This window comes from Leptonychotes weddellii, chromosome 5 (genome assembly GCF_054177405.1).
Source record: "Leptonychotes weddellii isolate Sample4059 chromosome 5, ASM5417740v2, whole genome shotgun sequence".
NCBI lineage: Eukaryota > Metazoa > Chordata > Mammalia > Carnivora > Phocidae > Leptonychotes > Leptonychotes weddellii.
The window spans coordinates 101,977,508-101,989,936 of record NC_138373.1 but is presented as its reverse complement, the minus strand read 5'-3'; the positions used below and the strand labels follow the sequence as shown (position 1 = coordinate 101,989,936).

General features: G+C 61.1%; 1 protein-coding gene across 1 annotated transcript; it reads left to right on the top strand.

Moving 5' to 3' along the window:
• Window positions 1–12,242, top strand: NCKAP5L (NCK associated protein 5 like; the record flags this gene model as incomplete). Its single annotated transcript, XM_081818960.1, has 11 exons — window positions 1–54; window positions 813–881; window positions 1,007–1,045; window positions 1,776–1,895; window positions 4,983–5,099; window positions 6,171–8,788; window positions 9,637–9,799; window positions 10,017–10,098; window positions 10,470–10,778; window positions 10,857–10,999; window positions 11,342–12,242. Coding segments are annotated over 11 exons (3,927 nt in total), but the record flags the coding sequence as incomplete, so codon positions are not given.
• Window positions 12,243–12,429: the final 187 nt, after the last annotated feature.

Sequence of the window (12,429 nt, the reverse complement as noted above, 5' to 3'; positions counted from 1 at the left end):
GGCACGGAACCGGGCACCTGCCAGGAGCTCCTGCACCGACTTCGGGAGCTAGAGGTGGGGCACGAGACGGGGGGGGGGGGGGCAGTGCCGTCTGGGGCCCTCGGGAGCTTGGGTAGGCGTTATGGATGTGGGTGGACCTTCCTCTCAACCCGCTTTGCCGGGCTGGAGCAGAGCTGAACGTTCTCTAGCAAAGCTCCTCTGAGAAGCCCTTTCTTTGCTCTGAGCTCTCCAAACTGGGGGTCGGGGGGGGCAGCTTGGGACAAGAGGCATGCACAGGGGCAGGGCTGTCCTAGCCCCCAAATGTCTCCCTTCTTTACCCCCTTTTCTCCCCCCACTTTCACGCCCTTGCCGGTTTAAGAAAGGCATGGTCACAGGGGCCACAGGAAGAAGGGTTTAGATGACCCAGGGCTTAGGATTTGAGGGAAAAGGACAAGGATCCCTCACTAAGCTCTTTGCCGTATTCTTAAGACCCTGCCCTCCTCCCTCCAGCCTCCTCTGCCCTCCCCCCAGGGAAATAAGGATTACTTTGGGCACATCCCAGCTTAGGTCCTCCTGGCCACTGTGTCTCCGCAGTCCCTCCAACCTCCCTGACTGAGGTTGGGGTTTACAGAAAACCAGCCATCTCAGCTCTGCCTTTCTGATGCCTTCCGTCCATCTCTGCAGGCCTCCCCGTGGGGAATCCAGCCAGAGCCAAGAGCTGGGATAGGGGTGTAGCTAGTAAACTCCATGCCTCCCCTTCCCCAAAAGGAATTTGCCCTGGTGGAGGAATGATCCCACAGCCTCCTTGTCGGCCCCCTTTCTCCTTCCTGCAGGCAGAGAACTCGGCGCTTGCTCAGGCCAATGAAAACCAGCGGGAGACCTATGAACGCTGTCTAGATGAGGTCTGTGGGGTCTCCAGGGGGACTGATGCAGGGGGAGGTGGGGAAGCTGGGAGGAGCACGGGTTGTCGGTGCTCCAGGCAGAGGCTGGTGGGCTGATGGCTGTGCCTCGGGCCCTCTGTCCCCAGGTTGCCAACCACGTGGTGCAGGCACTGCTAAACCAGAAGGTAAGCAGCCACGGGAGACGTTCTCGCCCCTGAGCCCAGACGCCCTGGGGAGAGGCCCTGAATACAGCAGGGGAAGTCCTTCCTGGGGACCCCTGAGCCTACTCACGTAGGGGCTAGAGGACGGAGCTTGGTGGAAGTGGCCTATTGACCCTCCAACAAGGCTCCTTCTCCCCACCTCGGACAGGTCCATACTGTTCTACCTGGAGGAGAGGTGGGCTAGGTAAGGCCAGGTCTCTGAGCTATGGTAACTTTGATTTGGGCTTGAATCCTTCCCTAATCCTGGCCCCAGCTGGTTTCTCCAGATTGTGATGGCCTTGATAGCAGTGTTAATATTGTGAGCATAAGGTGGCATCTAAATATTTACTCAAGTACTGTGGGAACTTCTTGACTTCTGAGCCACTCTGACCCCCAGGTCTTCCTCTGCCTTATATGGGCCCTTCTTTGATGTGTGGTTTCTTAGAGGCAGGGGGTTGGCTCAAGGGATGGGAAAGATGCCAAAGGGAATAGGATTTACCTCCCACCAGGGGTGGTAGACTTTAGAGAATTTACCATCCCCAGAAAATATGACAGCTACAAACGTAGGCAGGCTCAGCTTCCCCTAGAAGGAGGCTGCAGGAGAAGGGCATGCCCAGCAGGAGTGCCCGCTACTCTGATGAAGGAGACCGGGCTCATACAACTCGCCCCCTCCCCGCTATCCTCTCCTTGTCTCCCTCCGCCTCCCTGGGCTCAGGACCTGCGGGAGGAGTGCATCAAGCTGAAGAAGAGGGTGTTTGACCTGGAACGGCAGAACCAGATGCTGAGCGCCCTGTTTCAGCAGAAACTCCAGCTGACGACAGGCTCCCTCCCTCAGGTGGGCACAAGCGATTCTCCTTCCCTCCTCCTGCCTCAGCTTCCTGCCGCTCCCAGCCCCATCAGCATCATCACCTTCTTTTCTCCCGACACTTGAAGAAGCGGGCCACCAGCCATTCCCCTCCATTCTGGGGGCTGTGGCCATCTGGGAAAGGCCCATCTAGCCTGATAGATCTGAGCCTTAGTTGGGGAGGGGACGACTCCCTGAGTCCCCTCAAGCTTGGCTCTCCCCCGCCTCCCAGGTGCTCCTTGCCCCACTGGATGTCATCCCTGTTGTTGACAGAGAAGGTTCTTGCTTGGCTCCTGCCCTGTGTGGGGTGATGGGTGGAGGCTGAAAATGCAATGATTTCAAGCTCCCAAGGGGCCCCTTTGGCCACCGTGTTGCTTCTTCTTGGCCAGGGGCAGGGACGGGGCTGGGCGTAAGGCGCCCAGTGCTGGGCGTCACAGAGAGGTCAGGAAAGGCACGTCCCACCCACCCCCACCCCCCCACCCCCCGCCCCGGGTCATTCTGTGTGGGTGTGTAGTTGCATATGCTCGCACAGTGACACACAGGCGTGTCCTCAAACGTTAGTCCCTGATCGTAGACCTGACACCTGCCCTATCCGGGAAAAGCAGAAGGCTACTAGGTGTGAATCCTGTACTCAGTTAAGATGTCCCTTGGGGGGCGCCTGGGTGGCTCAGTTGGTTAAGCGGCTGACTCTTGATCTCAGCTCAGGTCTTGATATCAAGGTTGTGAGTTCACGCTCTATATTGGGCTCCATGCTGGGCACAGAGCCTACTTAAAAGAACAACAAAAAAGATGTCACTTGCGGTCGCTGTATCAGGAGCCCCAAGGCTGGGGCGAGATATGGGGGTGGGAGGATCAGGACCAGCTCCAGGGACCTGAAGTGAACCTTGGGTTCTCAGGTTCAGCCAGCACATCCCTACCCCACCCCCAACCTTGACAAGAAGAAAAGCACCTTCTGGGTGTATCTGTCTGAATGTGTGTGCCTGTCTGATGCAAGCCAGGCAGCTCTTGGCCCCCAGACCTTAAGCAGGATGCCCCACGGCTCACTGGCTGAGGCTTCTCATCACCATGGCCTTTTTGGAGGCTCTGTCCCCAAGGCCCATGCAGAGCTGGGTCTGAGTTGATGGCAGTAACTTTGTAGCTCTTCCTGCCCTGGACAGGTCCCCCTGGGATCCCCAGAGGCCTAACCCCGCTAGCCAAGCTCGCCCCGTGCATACCTTTCTTGGCGACCAGTGATAACAGAGGTGTAGATCATCCTTAAATCACTGAAATGAAATCTGGGACCTTTAGGGGTTTGGGGCAATAGATCTATCTTCCCCAGTGGTAACATGACATAATAGAAAGAGCATAAACCTTGGCCTCAGATACGCTTGGATTGGGCCCCTAACTTAGCTAATTCTTAGCTATGTGACCCTGGGCAAATTATTTAACCTTATGAACCTGTTTTTTTCTTAAAAGTGAGGATTAAGATACCCATATTGCAGGTTATCATGAGGATGAAATGAAATAATATATAGTGTTTGGCCCATAGTTGTAGTCAATGATTAGCAACTATTTATATTATTAATGTTACTCTCAAGTTGTGCTTTGCTAGGATGAAAGCTCCATTGAGCAAATGCTAATTAAGCTCTTACTGTGGGCAGCGCCTTTGCCAATGCGTGTATGGAATTGGACAGGGCTGTGGTGTGTGCAGAGCACGTAAACCCTGAGTCTGCTCCGGTCTGCTGCGAGCTAAGGCAGGTCTGCAGACAGCCATAGTACGGAGCTGGGTGACAGTACTGTCCACGAGCCCGGAGCGGGGAGAGGCCAGCAGAGTGGCCTTAGAGAGGTGACATTGGACCTGGGCCTTGCTGCACGGGCGATTTAAAAAGTAGAGTTGCAGGTGGGGAGAAGGGATGCCCTGTGGGAGGAACTGCAGGGAAACCCCGGGCAGAAGCAAGCTGTTCGGCTGGGCTGGAACGGAGGCTGTGCCAAGGAATAGCAGTGAGAACCAGAGGTGGCGGGCGCCTGGGTGGCTCAGTCGTTAAGCGTCTGCCTTCAGCTCAGGTCATGATCCCCGGGTCCTGGGATCGAGCCACGCGTCGGGCTCCCTGCTCCGCGGGAAGCCTGCTTCTCCCTCTCCCTCTGCCCCCTGCTTGTGTTCCCTCTCTCTCGCTGTGTCTCTCTCTGTCAAATAAATAAATAAAATCTTTAAAAAAAAAGAACCAGAGGTGGCATCAGGGAAGGACCAGCAGGCCGGGCCCAGAATGCTGGCAGAGGGGTCCAGACCTGTCTCCTTCGGCAAGTGGGCAGGAATAGGAGGCTTTAGAGGAAAAGGAAAAAAAAAAAATACTTCTGCTTCGTGGATAAGGGATTTGTAAAGCCACTGAACCAGGTCGGGGAGACAAACGCTGAGCAGCATCCAGGCCAGAGGAGTGAGGATCTGGGCTGTAGCCGGCCGGCCAGAAGAGGGAGAAACACCCCAGAGGTAGGAGTTTAAAGCTGACTCCTGTCTAGTCGAGACGCCTCGGTGATGGAAATGACATTCACAGGGACTGAGAGAGAGGTGACCCATGATTCCGTAGTGGTACTTTTGTCATCCTCAGAGACCATTTGGGCGGGGGGGAGCAGAGATGAGAACCCCTACCATCTCTCTTCTCGGACCCAGTAACAGATGCCTCTGCGTCAGTCTCAGCTGTCCCGGGGAAGCTAGGGTCATAGGCAGAACAGGAAGGGGCTGTTGGGGGCCGGCCCTCTATAATCGGAAGGGGGCCCCGCAGAGAAGCAGAGTGGTCCTGGAGCCGCAAATTAGGCTTGCCACTGCCCTCTGCCCCTGGGACCTTCTTCTTTCTCCAGAGCCCCAGGGCATCTCCCTGCCACCTGGGCTCACATGTCTTCATTCCACCTGTGCACAGTCTCCCGAGGCTCCTCTGACCCAGTGGCAGGGATGGTGGCAGAAGCCACACTGGAGGCCAAGAGATGTCCCCAAAGGAGCAGACTTGGAAGAACATTTTCCTGCCCTGGAGGGGAAGGCCGAACTTCATGAGGGGGTAGGGACCCGGGACAGACAGCCCCAGTGCTAACTCTGCCTCTCCCCTGCAGATCCCACTTGCGCCGCTCCAGCCGCCTTCAGAGCTACCGGCCTCTCCCTCCCTGAGCTCTGCCGAGGGACCGACCACCCCGCTGCCGCTGGGGCACCACTGTGCTGGGCAGAGAGAGGTAGGAGGGCTGGCCAGAGTGCTCTGTGGCTTTGCTGGCGACGGACTCCTCAGTCGGTTCTCTGTTGCTGCTTCCTAAGGAGTGCCAGGGGGAGGGCTGCTCCCTGGTGCCCAGATCCTCACCTGGGTATGAGCCTCAGACCGGGAGAAACAGGACCCCACTGCCAGGCACTAGCCTTGCGAGCAAAGTTAGTTAGTGGTAGACTCGTGGTTACCATTTCCTGAGCTCTCGCTCTGTGCTGCACACCTGGATCTCGTTTATATATTTTTTAATAATTTTTGCCCTATATTCACAATTGTCTCTATTCAAGTCTAGAACTATTACTCATTTTTTCTTTTGCTTCCGTGGTTTCCTTTATTTTAGGAGGTTAAGCACAATTACCACCCCATTTTATAGACGATGCCGTGAAGCTTAGGTGAAAAAACTAGCTGAAGTCCGTATAACTAGTTGAGCGGTAGACCTGGGACTTGAACCTACATAGTCTGGCTCAGGGGCCTGTGTGGTTAACCACTATGCCAGATGAGCTGGGCCCAAGAAGGAGCTGGGCAGAAACGGGAAGAGGCTTGCCGGGGAGCTGTCCCAGTTGCCTCCTCCCTGGGGTGCGGGTCCGCAGGACAGCTGTCTGACACGAGAAGGCCTGGGCTTGCTGGCAGGGACTGACTTAGCACTTGGCCACATAGCATCCCCTTCTTGAGTCTCTGTGTTCTTTCTGGAGCCTGGAAAATGGACAGGCCTCCCTCCCCTGGGGCAAACATAGATATCAGGGTTGTAGGTGGTGTCAGCCCTGCTGACCCAAACAGTAGTGGGGGGTGGAAGCAGGGGGGTGCTCGGATAACCAGGAAGGGAGGTGAGGTCCCCACCCACCCCACCCCAGGTACACCAGGAGGAAGAGTTGGGGTAACCAGGGCTCAGTGACTTAAGGAAGCTGAGCTGTCCTATCCGATAAGCTGTTAATTCCTTTTGGGGACTCGGACAAAACCAGGCCAGCTCTGTTCCTGACATACTCAGTTTGGCCCAGCTCAGGTCCTAGGCCTGCACGCGGGCCCCTCCTCATGTTGTTTCTCCCCGAAGGTGTGTTGGGAGCAGCAGCTGCGGCCAGGAGGCCCAGGACCCCCGGGACCCCCGGCCGCCCCACCCCCGGCACTGGATGCCCTGTCCCCGTTCCTTCGAAAGAAAGCGCAGATCCTGGAGGTGCTGAGAGCCCTGGAAGAAACTGACCCCTTGCTTCTTTGCTCGCCTGCCACCCCATGGCGGCCCCCAGGCGAGGGTCCCGGCTCCCCAGAGCCGATCAACGGCGAGCTGTGTGGCCCGCCCCAGCCTGAACCCTCCTCCTGGGCCCCCTACCTGCTCCTAGGCCCTGGTAGCCTGGGAGGCCTGCTACACTGGGAGCGCCTCTTGGGGGGCCCAGGGGAGGAAGAGGGTGCTGGGCGGCCCTGGGGCCCTGGTAGGGGCTCCTCCCAGGCCCAAGGCACTGGCTCTGGGCCACCCTGTGCCCCAGGCAGCAGCAGCTCCTCCTCCTCGGATGAGGCAGGTGACCCCAACAAGGCACCCAGCCCTGACACCCTGCTTGGGGCCCTGGCCCGCAAACAGTTGAACCTGGGCCAGCTCCTTGAGGACACAGAGTCTTACCTACAGGCCTTCTTGGCCGGGGCTGCAGGCCCACTCAACGGGGACCAGCCAGGTCCCGGGCAGCCATCTTCCCCAGACCAGGGCCCCCCACAGCTGTCCAAGTCCAAAGGCCTCCCCAAGTCAGCTTGGGGTGGGGGTACCCCAGAGGCCCACAGGCCGGGCTTTGGTGCTACCTCAGAGGGCCAGGGGCCCCTCCCCTTCCTCAGCATGTTCATGGGTGCGGGTGATGCCCCCCTGGGCTTGCGGCCTGGCCACCCCTACTCCTCATCTCAGGTGAAAAGCAAGCTCCAAATTGGCCCCCCTTCTCCTGGGGAAGTCCAGGGACCCCTTCTGCCCTCTCCAGCCAGAGGTCTCAAGTTTCTAAAGCTGCCTCCAGCTTCGGAGAAGGTCCCCAGCCCCGGAGGCCCCCAGCTCAGCCCCCAGCTTCCCCGGAACTCCCGAATCCCCTGTCGCCACAGTGGTTCTGATGGCAGCCCCTCCCCGCTGCTGGCCCGCAGGGGTCTGAGTGGAGGAGAGCTGTCCCCGGAGGGAGCACAGGGCCTGCCCACCAGCCCTTCCCCCTGCTCTGCAGCTCTGGACTCTGCACAGCTCAGACCTCCCCAGCCAGCGTTGTCCACCACGCTGTCCCCGGGACCCGTGGTCTCTCCCTGCTATGAGAACATCCTGGACCTTTCCCGGAGCACCTTTAGGGGGCCTTCCCCAGAGCCACCTCCATCCCCACTGCAGGTACCCACCTACCCACAATTAACTCTGGAGGTGCCACGGGCCCCTGAGGTCCTCAGAAGTCCTGGAGCTCCCTCCAGCCCTTGCCTCCCAGAATCCTGCTCCTATGGGAATGCCCAGGAGAAGAGTTTGGACAAAGCCGGTTCGGAGTCTCCCCATCCTGGCCGCCGGACCCCTAGCAGCTCATCTAAGAAGCCCAGCCAGGGGGCAGGGCGGCGACCTGGGGATCCTGGCTACACCCCTCTGCGGGACAGACTGGCAGCCCTGGGGAAACTGAAGACTGGCCCCGAAGGGCCAGAGAAAAACGGGGTGCCAGCCAGGCCTGGCACCGAGAAGGTGCGGGGAGCAGGGAGGTCAGCGGAGAGCCCTGGAGACGTGGCGCCTCCCACCCCCCGGCCTCCTGAGGGGCCAGAAGCCAAGGGGGCCCTGCGGGGGGCAGTGGCCTTAGGCACGAGCAGCCTGAAGCAGCAAGACCCTGGGCTCCTGGGGGACCCCGGGGCCCGAGTCTACTCCTCCCACTCCATGGGGGCCCGGGTGGACCTGGAGCCCGTCTCACCAAGGAGCTGCCTCACCAAAGTGGAGCTGGCCAAGAGCCGGCTGGCAGGGGCCCTGTGCCCCCAGGTACCCCGCACCCCTGCCAAAGTGCCCACCTCAGCCCCCAGCCTTGGCAAGCCCAATAAGAGCCCCCATGGCAGCCCAACGAAGCTACCTTCCAAGTCCCCCACCAAGGTGGTACCCCGCCCGGGGGCCCCACCGACCACCAAGGAGCCCCCTAAGCCTGACAAGGGGAAGGGCCCACCGTGGGCCGACTGCGGCGGCGCTCCGGCCCCTGCCCCGGGCCCTGCAGACCCAAGCCAAGGCCCCGACGGCCGGACCCCGCACTCGGCCATCGAGGAGAAGGTGATGAAGGGCATCGAGGAGAACGTGCTGCGACTCCAGGGCCAGGAGCGGGCACCGGGCGCCGAGGCCAAGCACCGCAACGCCAGCAGCATCGCCAGCTGGTTCGGCCTGAAGAAGAGCAAGCTGCCGGCGCTGAACCGACGCGCAGAGGCCGCCAAGAGCAGGGAAGCGGCCGGCGGGGGCTCCCCGCTCCGGAAGGAGGTCAAGATGGAAGCCCGGAAGCTGGAGGCCGAGAGCCTCAACATCTCCAAGCTGATGGCTAAGGCGGAAGACCTCCGCCGCGCACTGGAGGAGGAGAAGGCCTACCTGAGCAGCCGGGCCCGGCCGCGGCCCGGAGGACCGGCTCCAGGACCGAGTACGGGGCTGGGGCAGGTGCAGGGCCAGCTGGCTGGCATGTACCAGGGCGCGGACACCTTCATGCAGCAGCTGCTCAACAGGTGAGGAAGGCCTGGCCCCGGTCAGCAGGTGCTGAGTAGCTGGGGGCACTCCCCCCCCACCCCCCATGGGCCCTCCTGGGGCTGGGACTGCTTTCCCTGAGAGCAGAAAGGGCAGGAGGTCGAGTAAAATGCCCCCAAAGCATCTAGGGGCTGATGGGCTGGCCCAGAGGAAAGACCGGGGCTTAGATCGGAAGCCCGGGCTTTGTGCCCCAGCCCCCCTCCTCTCTGGCCGCCTGATGTTGCGTGTGCTGAGACCCAGCTTCTCATTGAAGAAGAGTTAACAGTCCACATTCTCCTGAGTCGCCTCCAGCGTCAGCTGGAGTTAACCGTGGGCTGATAGGGGTCTTACTCTGGGATTTTCTGTCCCGTAGCACATGGGGCTCCGCTCCCCATCTTGCCCTTTGCCACCTGCCACAGACTCAGCAGCGGGAGCGGTGGCTCAGAGAAGGGGCCGTCCGGTCTGGGGGTTGTTCCGTCCAGGCCAGATGAGGCAGAGTGTCCATAGGGGTTGGGCACCGGGTGGGGGTGTGGCCTGTGTGGACCAGGAGGTGACCAGGCTGCCATCTACTAGCAGATGGCATCAAGAGGTCTCTAGGCTTGACCCTGTGTGGCTTTTGGAGAACTTGTCCCATCTCCCCTGCTGTTTCTCTGAGGTTTTTCCTAGAGCTTCTGCCTGTTCCCAGCATCAGGAGGAGTTGATGGCGGCAGCCACCGGGGCTACGTCCCCTTTCCCAGGGGCCGGGGGCAGTGGGGATTTCGCTAGACCCAGCCCCACCGGAGGGAGTGAGGTCCGAGTGTCTGGGTGCACCCGGGCCTCCCTTCACCTTCGTCTACCCCGCTGCCTGTAGGGTGGATGGCAAGGAGCTGCCGCCCAAGAACTGGCGGGAGCCCAAACCCGAGTATGGCGATTTCCAGCCAGTGTCCTCTGACCCCAAGAACCCCTGGCCAGCCTGTGGGCCTCGAAATGGCCTGGTGGGGCCTCTTCAGAGCTGTGGAAAACCTCCTGGAAAGGTAGGTTCTTGGTGGCTAGGTATTGGGCCTGGCTCTGTGGCCCTGCCAGATCTCCCACCCCCCGGAGGGTCCCCCTTCCCTGGGTCGTGGAAGCTGCTGGGTGTACTCGTGGTCTCTGGGGCTGGTGGGCTCCGGGGGTCCTAATGACAGAGCTTGGGGAGGGGCCTGGGCGGGCGTGGAAGGAGTGGGTTCTGAGGTCTCCTGTACCCCCACACAGCCGAACAGCGAGCCGGGAAGGCGGGAAGAGATGCCCTCAGAGGACAGCCTGGCTGAGCCAGTGCCCACCTCACACTTCACAGGTCAGCAGGGTCAGGGGCCCAGGATGGGACCTGCCCCTCAGCCCCTGCCCACTTTACTCCTTTCTTGTCACTGCAGCAGGTGCCAGGCCCTGAGTGCCATCTTGGGGCCAAGCACCAGGTAGGCACTGGAGCTGCACAGAACTAAATCCCTCCCTGCCCTTGGGTACCTGGCCTGCTTCCCTCCCCCTGGCCCCACATATCCTTCCACGTCTAGGGGAGTTGAGGGGGAGGACTGGCAGGGGTGACAGCCTGTTGGGCCAGGAGGGGCCCTGCCCAGGTGGGGAGCCCTGGCTGGGGCAGAAAGCCGGAAGAAGAAGGCAGAGGGGCGGAGCCTGCAGCCTCCCCTCCCTGACTTACCCTCCCCTCCCCAGCCTGTGGCTCCTTGACTCGAACCCTGGACAGTGGCATTGGGACCTTTCCACCCCCAGACCATGGCAGCAATGGGACCCCCAGCAAGAATCTTCCCAAGACAAAGCCACCACGGCTGGACCCCCCACCCGGAGTGCCCCCGGCTCGGCCCCCACCCCTTACCAAAGTCCCCCGCCGTGCCCACACGCTGGAGCGTGAGGTGCCAGGCATAGAGGAGCTGCTGGTGAGCGGGCGGCACCCTAGCATGTCAGCCTTCCCCGCGCTGCTCACCGCCGCTCCGGGCCACCGGGGCCATCAGACCTGTCCTGACGGTGAGTAGACGGGCAGAAGGGCGGGTCATCCCTGGAGCTCTACCTGCCACCACCCACCTTCCCCTTGTCCCCATGCAGATCCCTGTGAAGACCCAGGCCCTCCCCCTCCTGTCCAGCTGGCTAAGAACTGGACCTTCCCCAACGCGAGGGCAGCCAACAGCTCCGCTGACCCTTTTCTATGCCCATCCCGACAATTGGAGGGGCTGCCCAGGAACCCCATGGTGAGCATGGCCAGAAAGGGGACAGGCCTGGAGGGCAGGAGGGACATGGGGAGAGCAGTTCCTGCAACGAGGTACAGCCCTGTCTTAGAAGAGGCTGAAGGGTCAGCCCCCTTGGATGCCCCTCCGGGCAGCCCACCCACCTGCCCCTTCTCACACCCCTCTTGGAGAAAGGGTTTCTCTCCCTCCCCAGAACCTCAGTAGGACCATGCTCAGTTGTGCCTCGGGCCACCTTGGTGGGCCCCCTCTGCAGCACCCCGTCAGATGGGCAGGGCCCAGCACCTCTCCAGCCCGGCTGGGGAGGGGTGAAAGGAGCTACCTCCTGAGCTTCCCTTCCTTTCCCAGGCCCTGCCCATGGACCAGAAGCGGAGCCTGGAGCCCAGCCGCCCAGCCCCTACACCCCAGGGCCCGGCATTTGGAGGTAGCCGCACGCCCAGCACATCGGACGTGGGCGAGGAAGGGAGAGTGGCCAGTGGCGGCCCCCCAGGTCTGGAGACCTCAGAGTCTCTCAGTGACTCCCTCTACGATTCACTCTCCTCCTGTGGGAGTCAGGGCTGAGGGGCTGCGCCACACTAGGGCCCCTCTCTGGCGTTGGAGACCACTGACTGGACCAGCTGTCCTCGTGCCCCATCCCTCGGGGCCCATGGGGCCCCTCCCTGCAGGGACCAAGGAGGCAGATGGATCAGAAGGTGAAGGGGGTCCCTGACACACCCCATTACCCACCGCTGCTGTGGAGGGGATGCCCACTGTCAGCTCAGGGAGAGACCCCACCCTTGGTCCCTTCTCTCACCTGGAGTAAGGCTCGTCCTCTGAGGGCCTGGGGGTTCAAGGTCGCTGTGTCCCGGCCCCCAGCGCCCCCTTGAGGCTGAGCCACCTTGTGGTGCTGGGCTTCCCGCCCACCAGCTGTGCCATCTCCAACCTGGCTGCTCCCTGCCCTGGAGCCCCGAGGGGCCAGCCCAGAGTCCCCCCGGGCCGGTGGAGTTTGGGGGGCGAAGGGTCAAGTTGCCTTCTCTCTCTGTCTGCCCTGGTCCTCCCTGCTGTCTGGATGGTGCTGCCCTCCCCTGCCCCATGTCTTTGGGGTCCGTTTGTCTGTCTTTTTGTGGTTTTTTTATATTGAAGCGCCTGGCCCAGCCCCCACCCCCATCCCCGCACTGCGGTTAATTTATCTGTCGTTAAGAACTCGGCTGCTCTGCTTCCAGCCTCTGCTTCTGCCCTATTCCTAATAAAACGTGGAGGCCCCTCCCTGCCCTGGACTCCGCTTTTTCTGTGGGAGGTCTCCGGGGTGGACAGATGGGTGGGGGCTGCATGGGCGCCAGGGTGAGGGACCCCAGGGACCTAGACTTGGCCTCAGGTGCCCTTGTGAGGCAGCCCCCTGCCACCAGCAGAGCTGCTGGTGGGGTCACCTTAGAAGGTCACGAAGGGTTGGGGTGTGG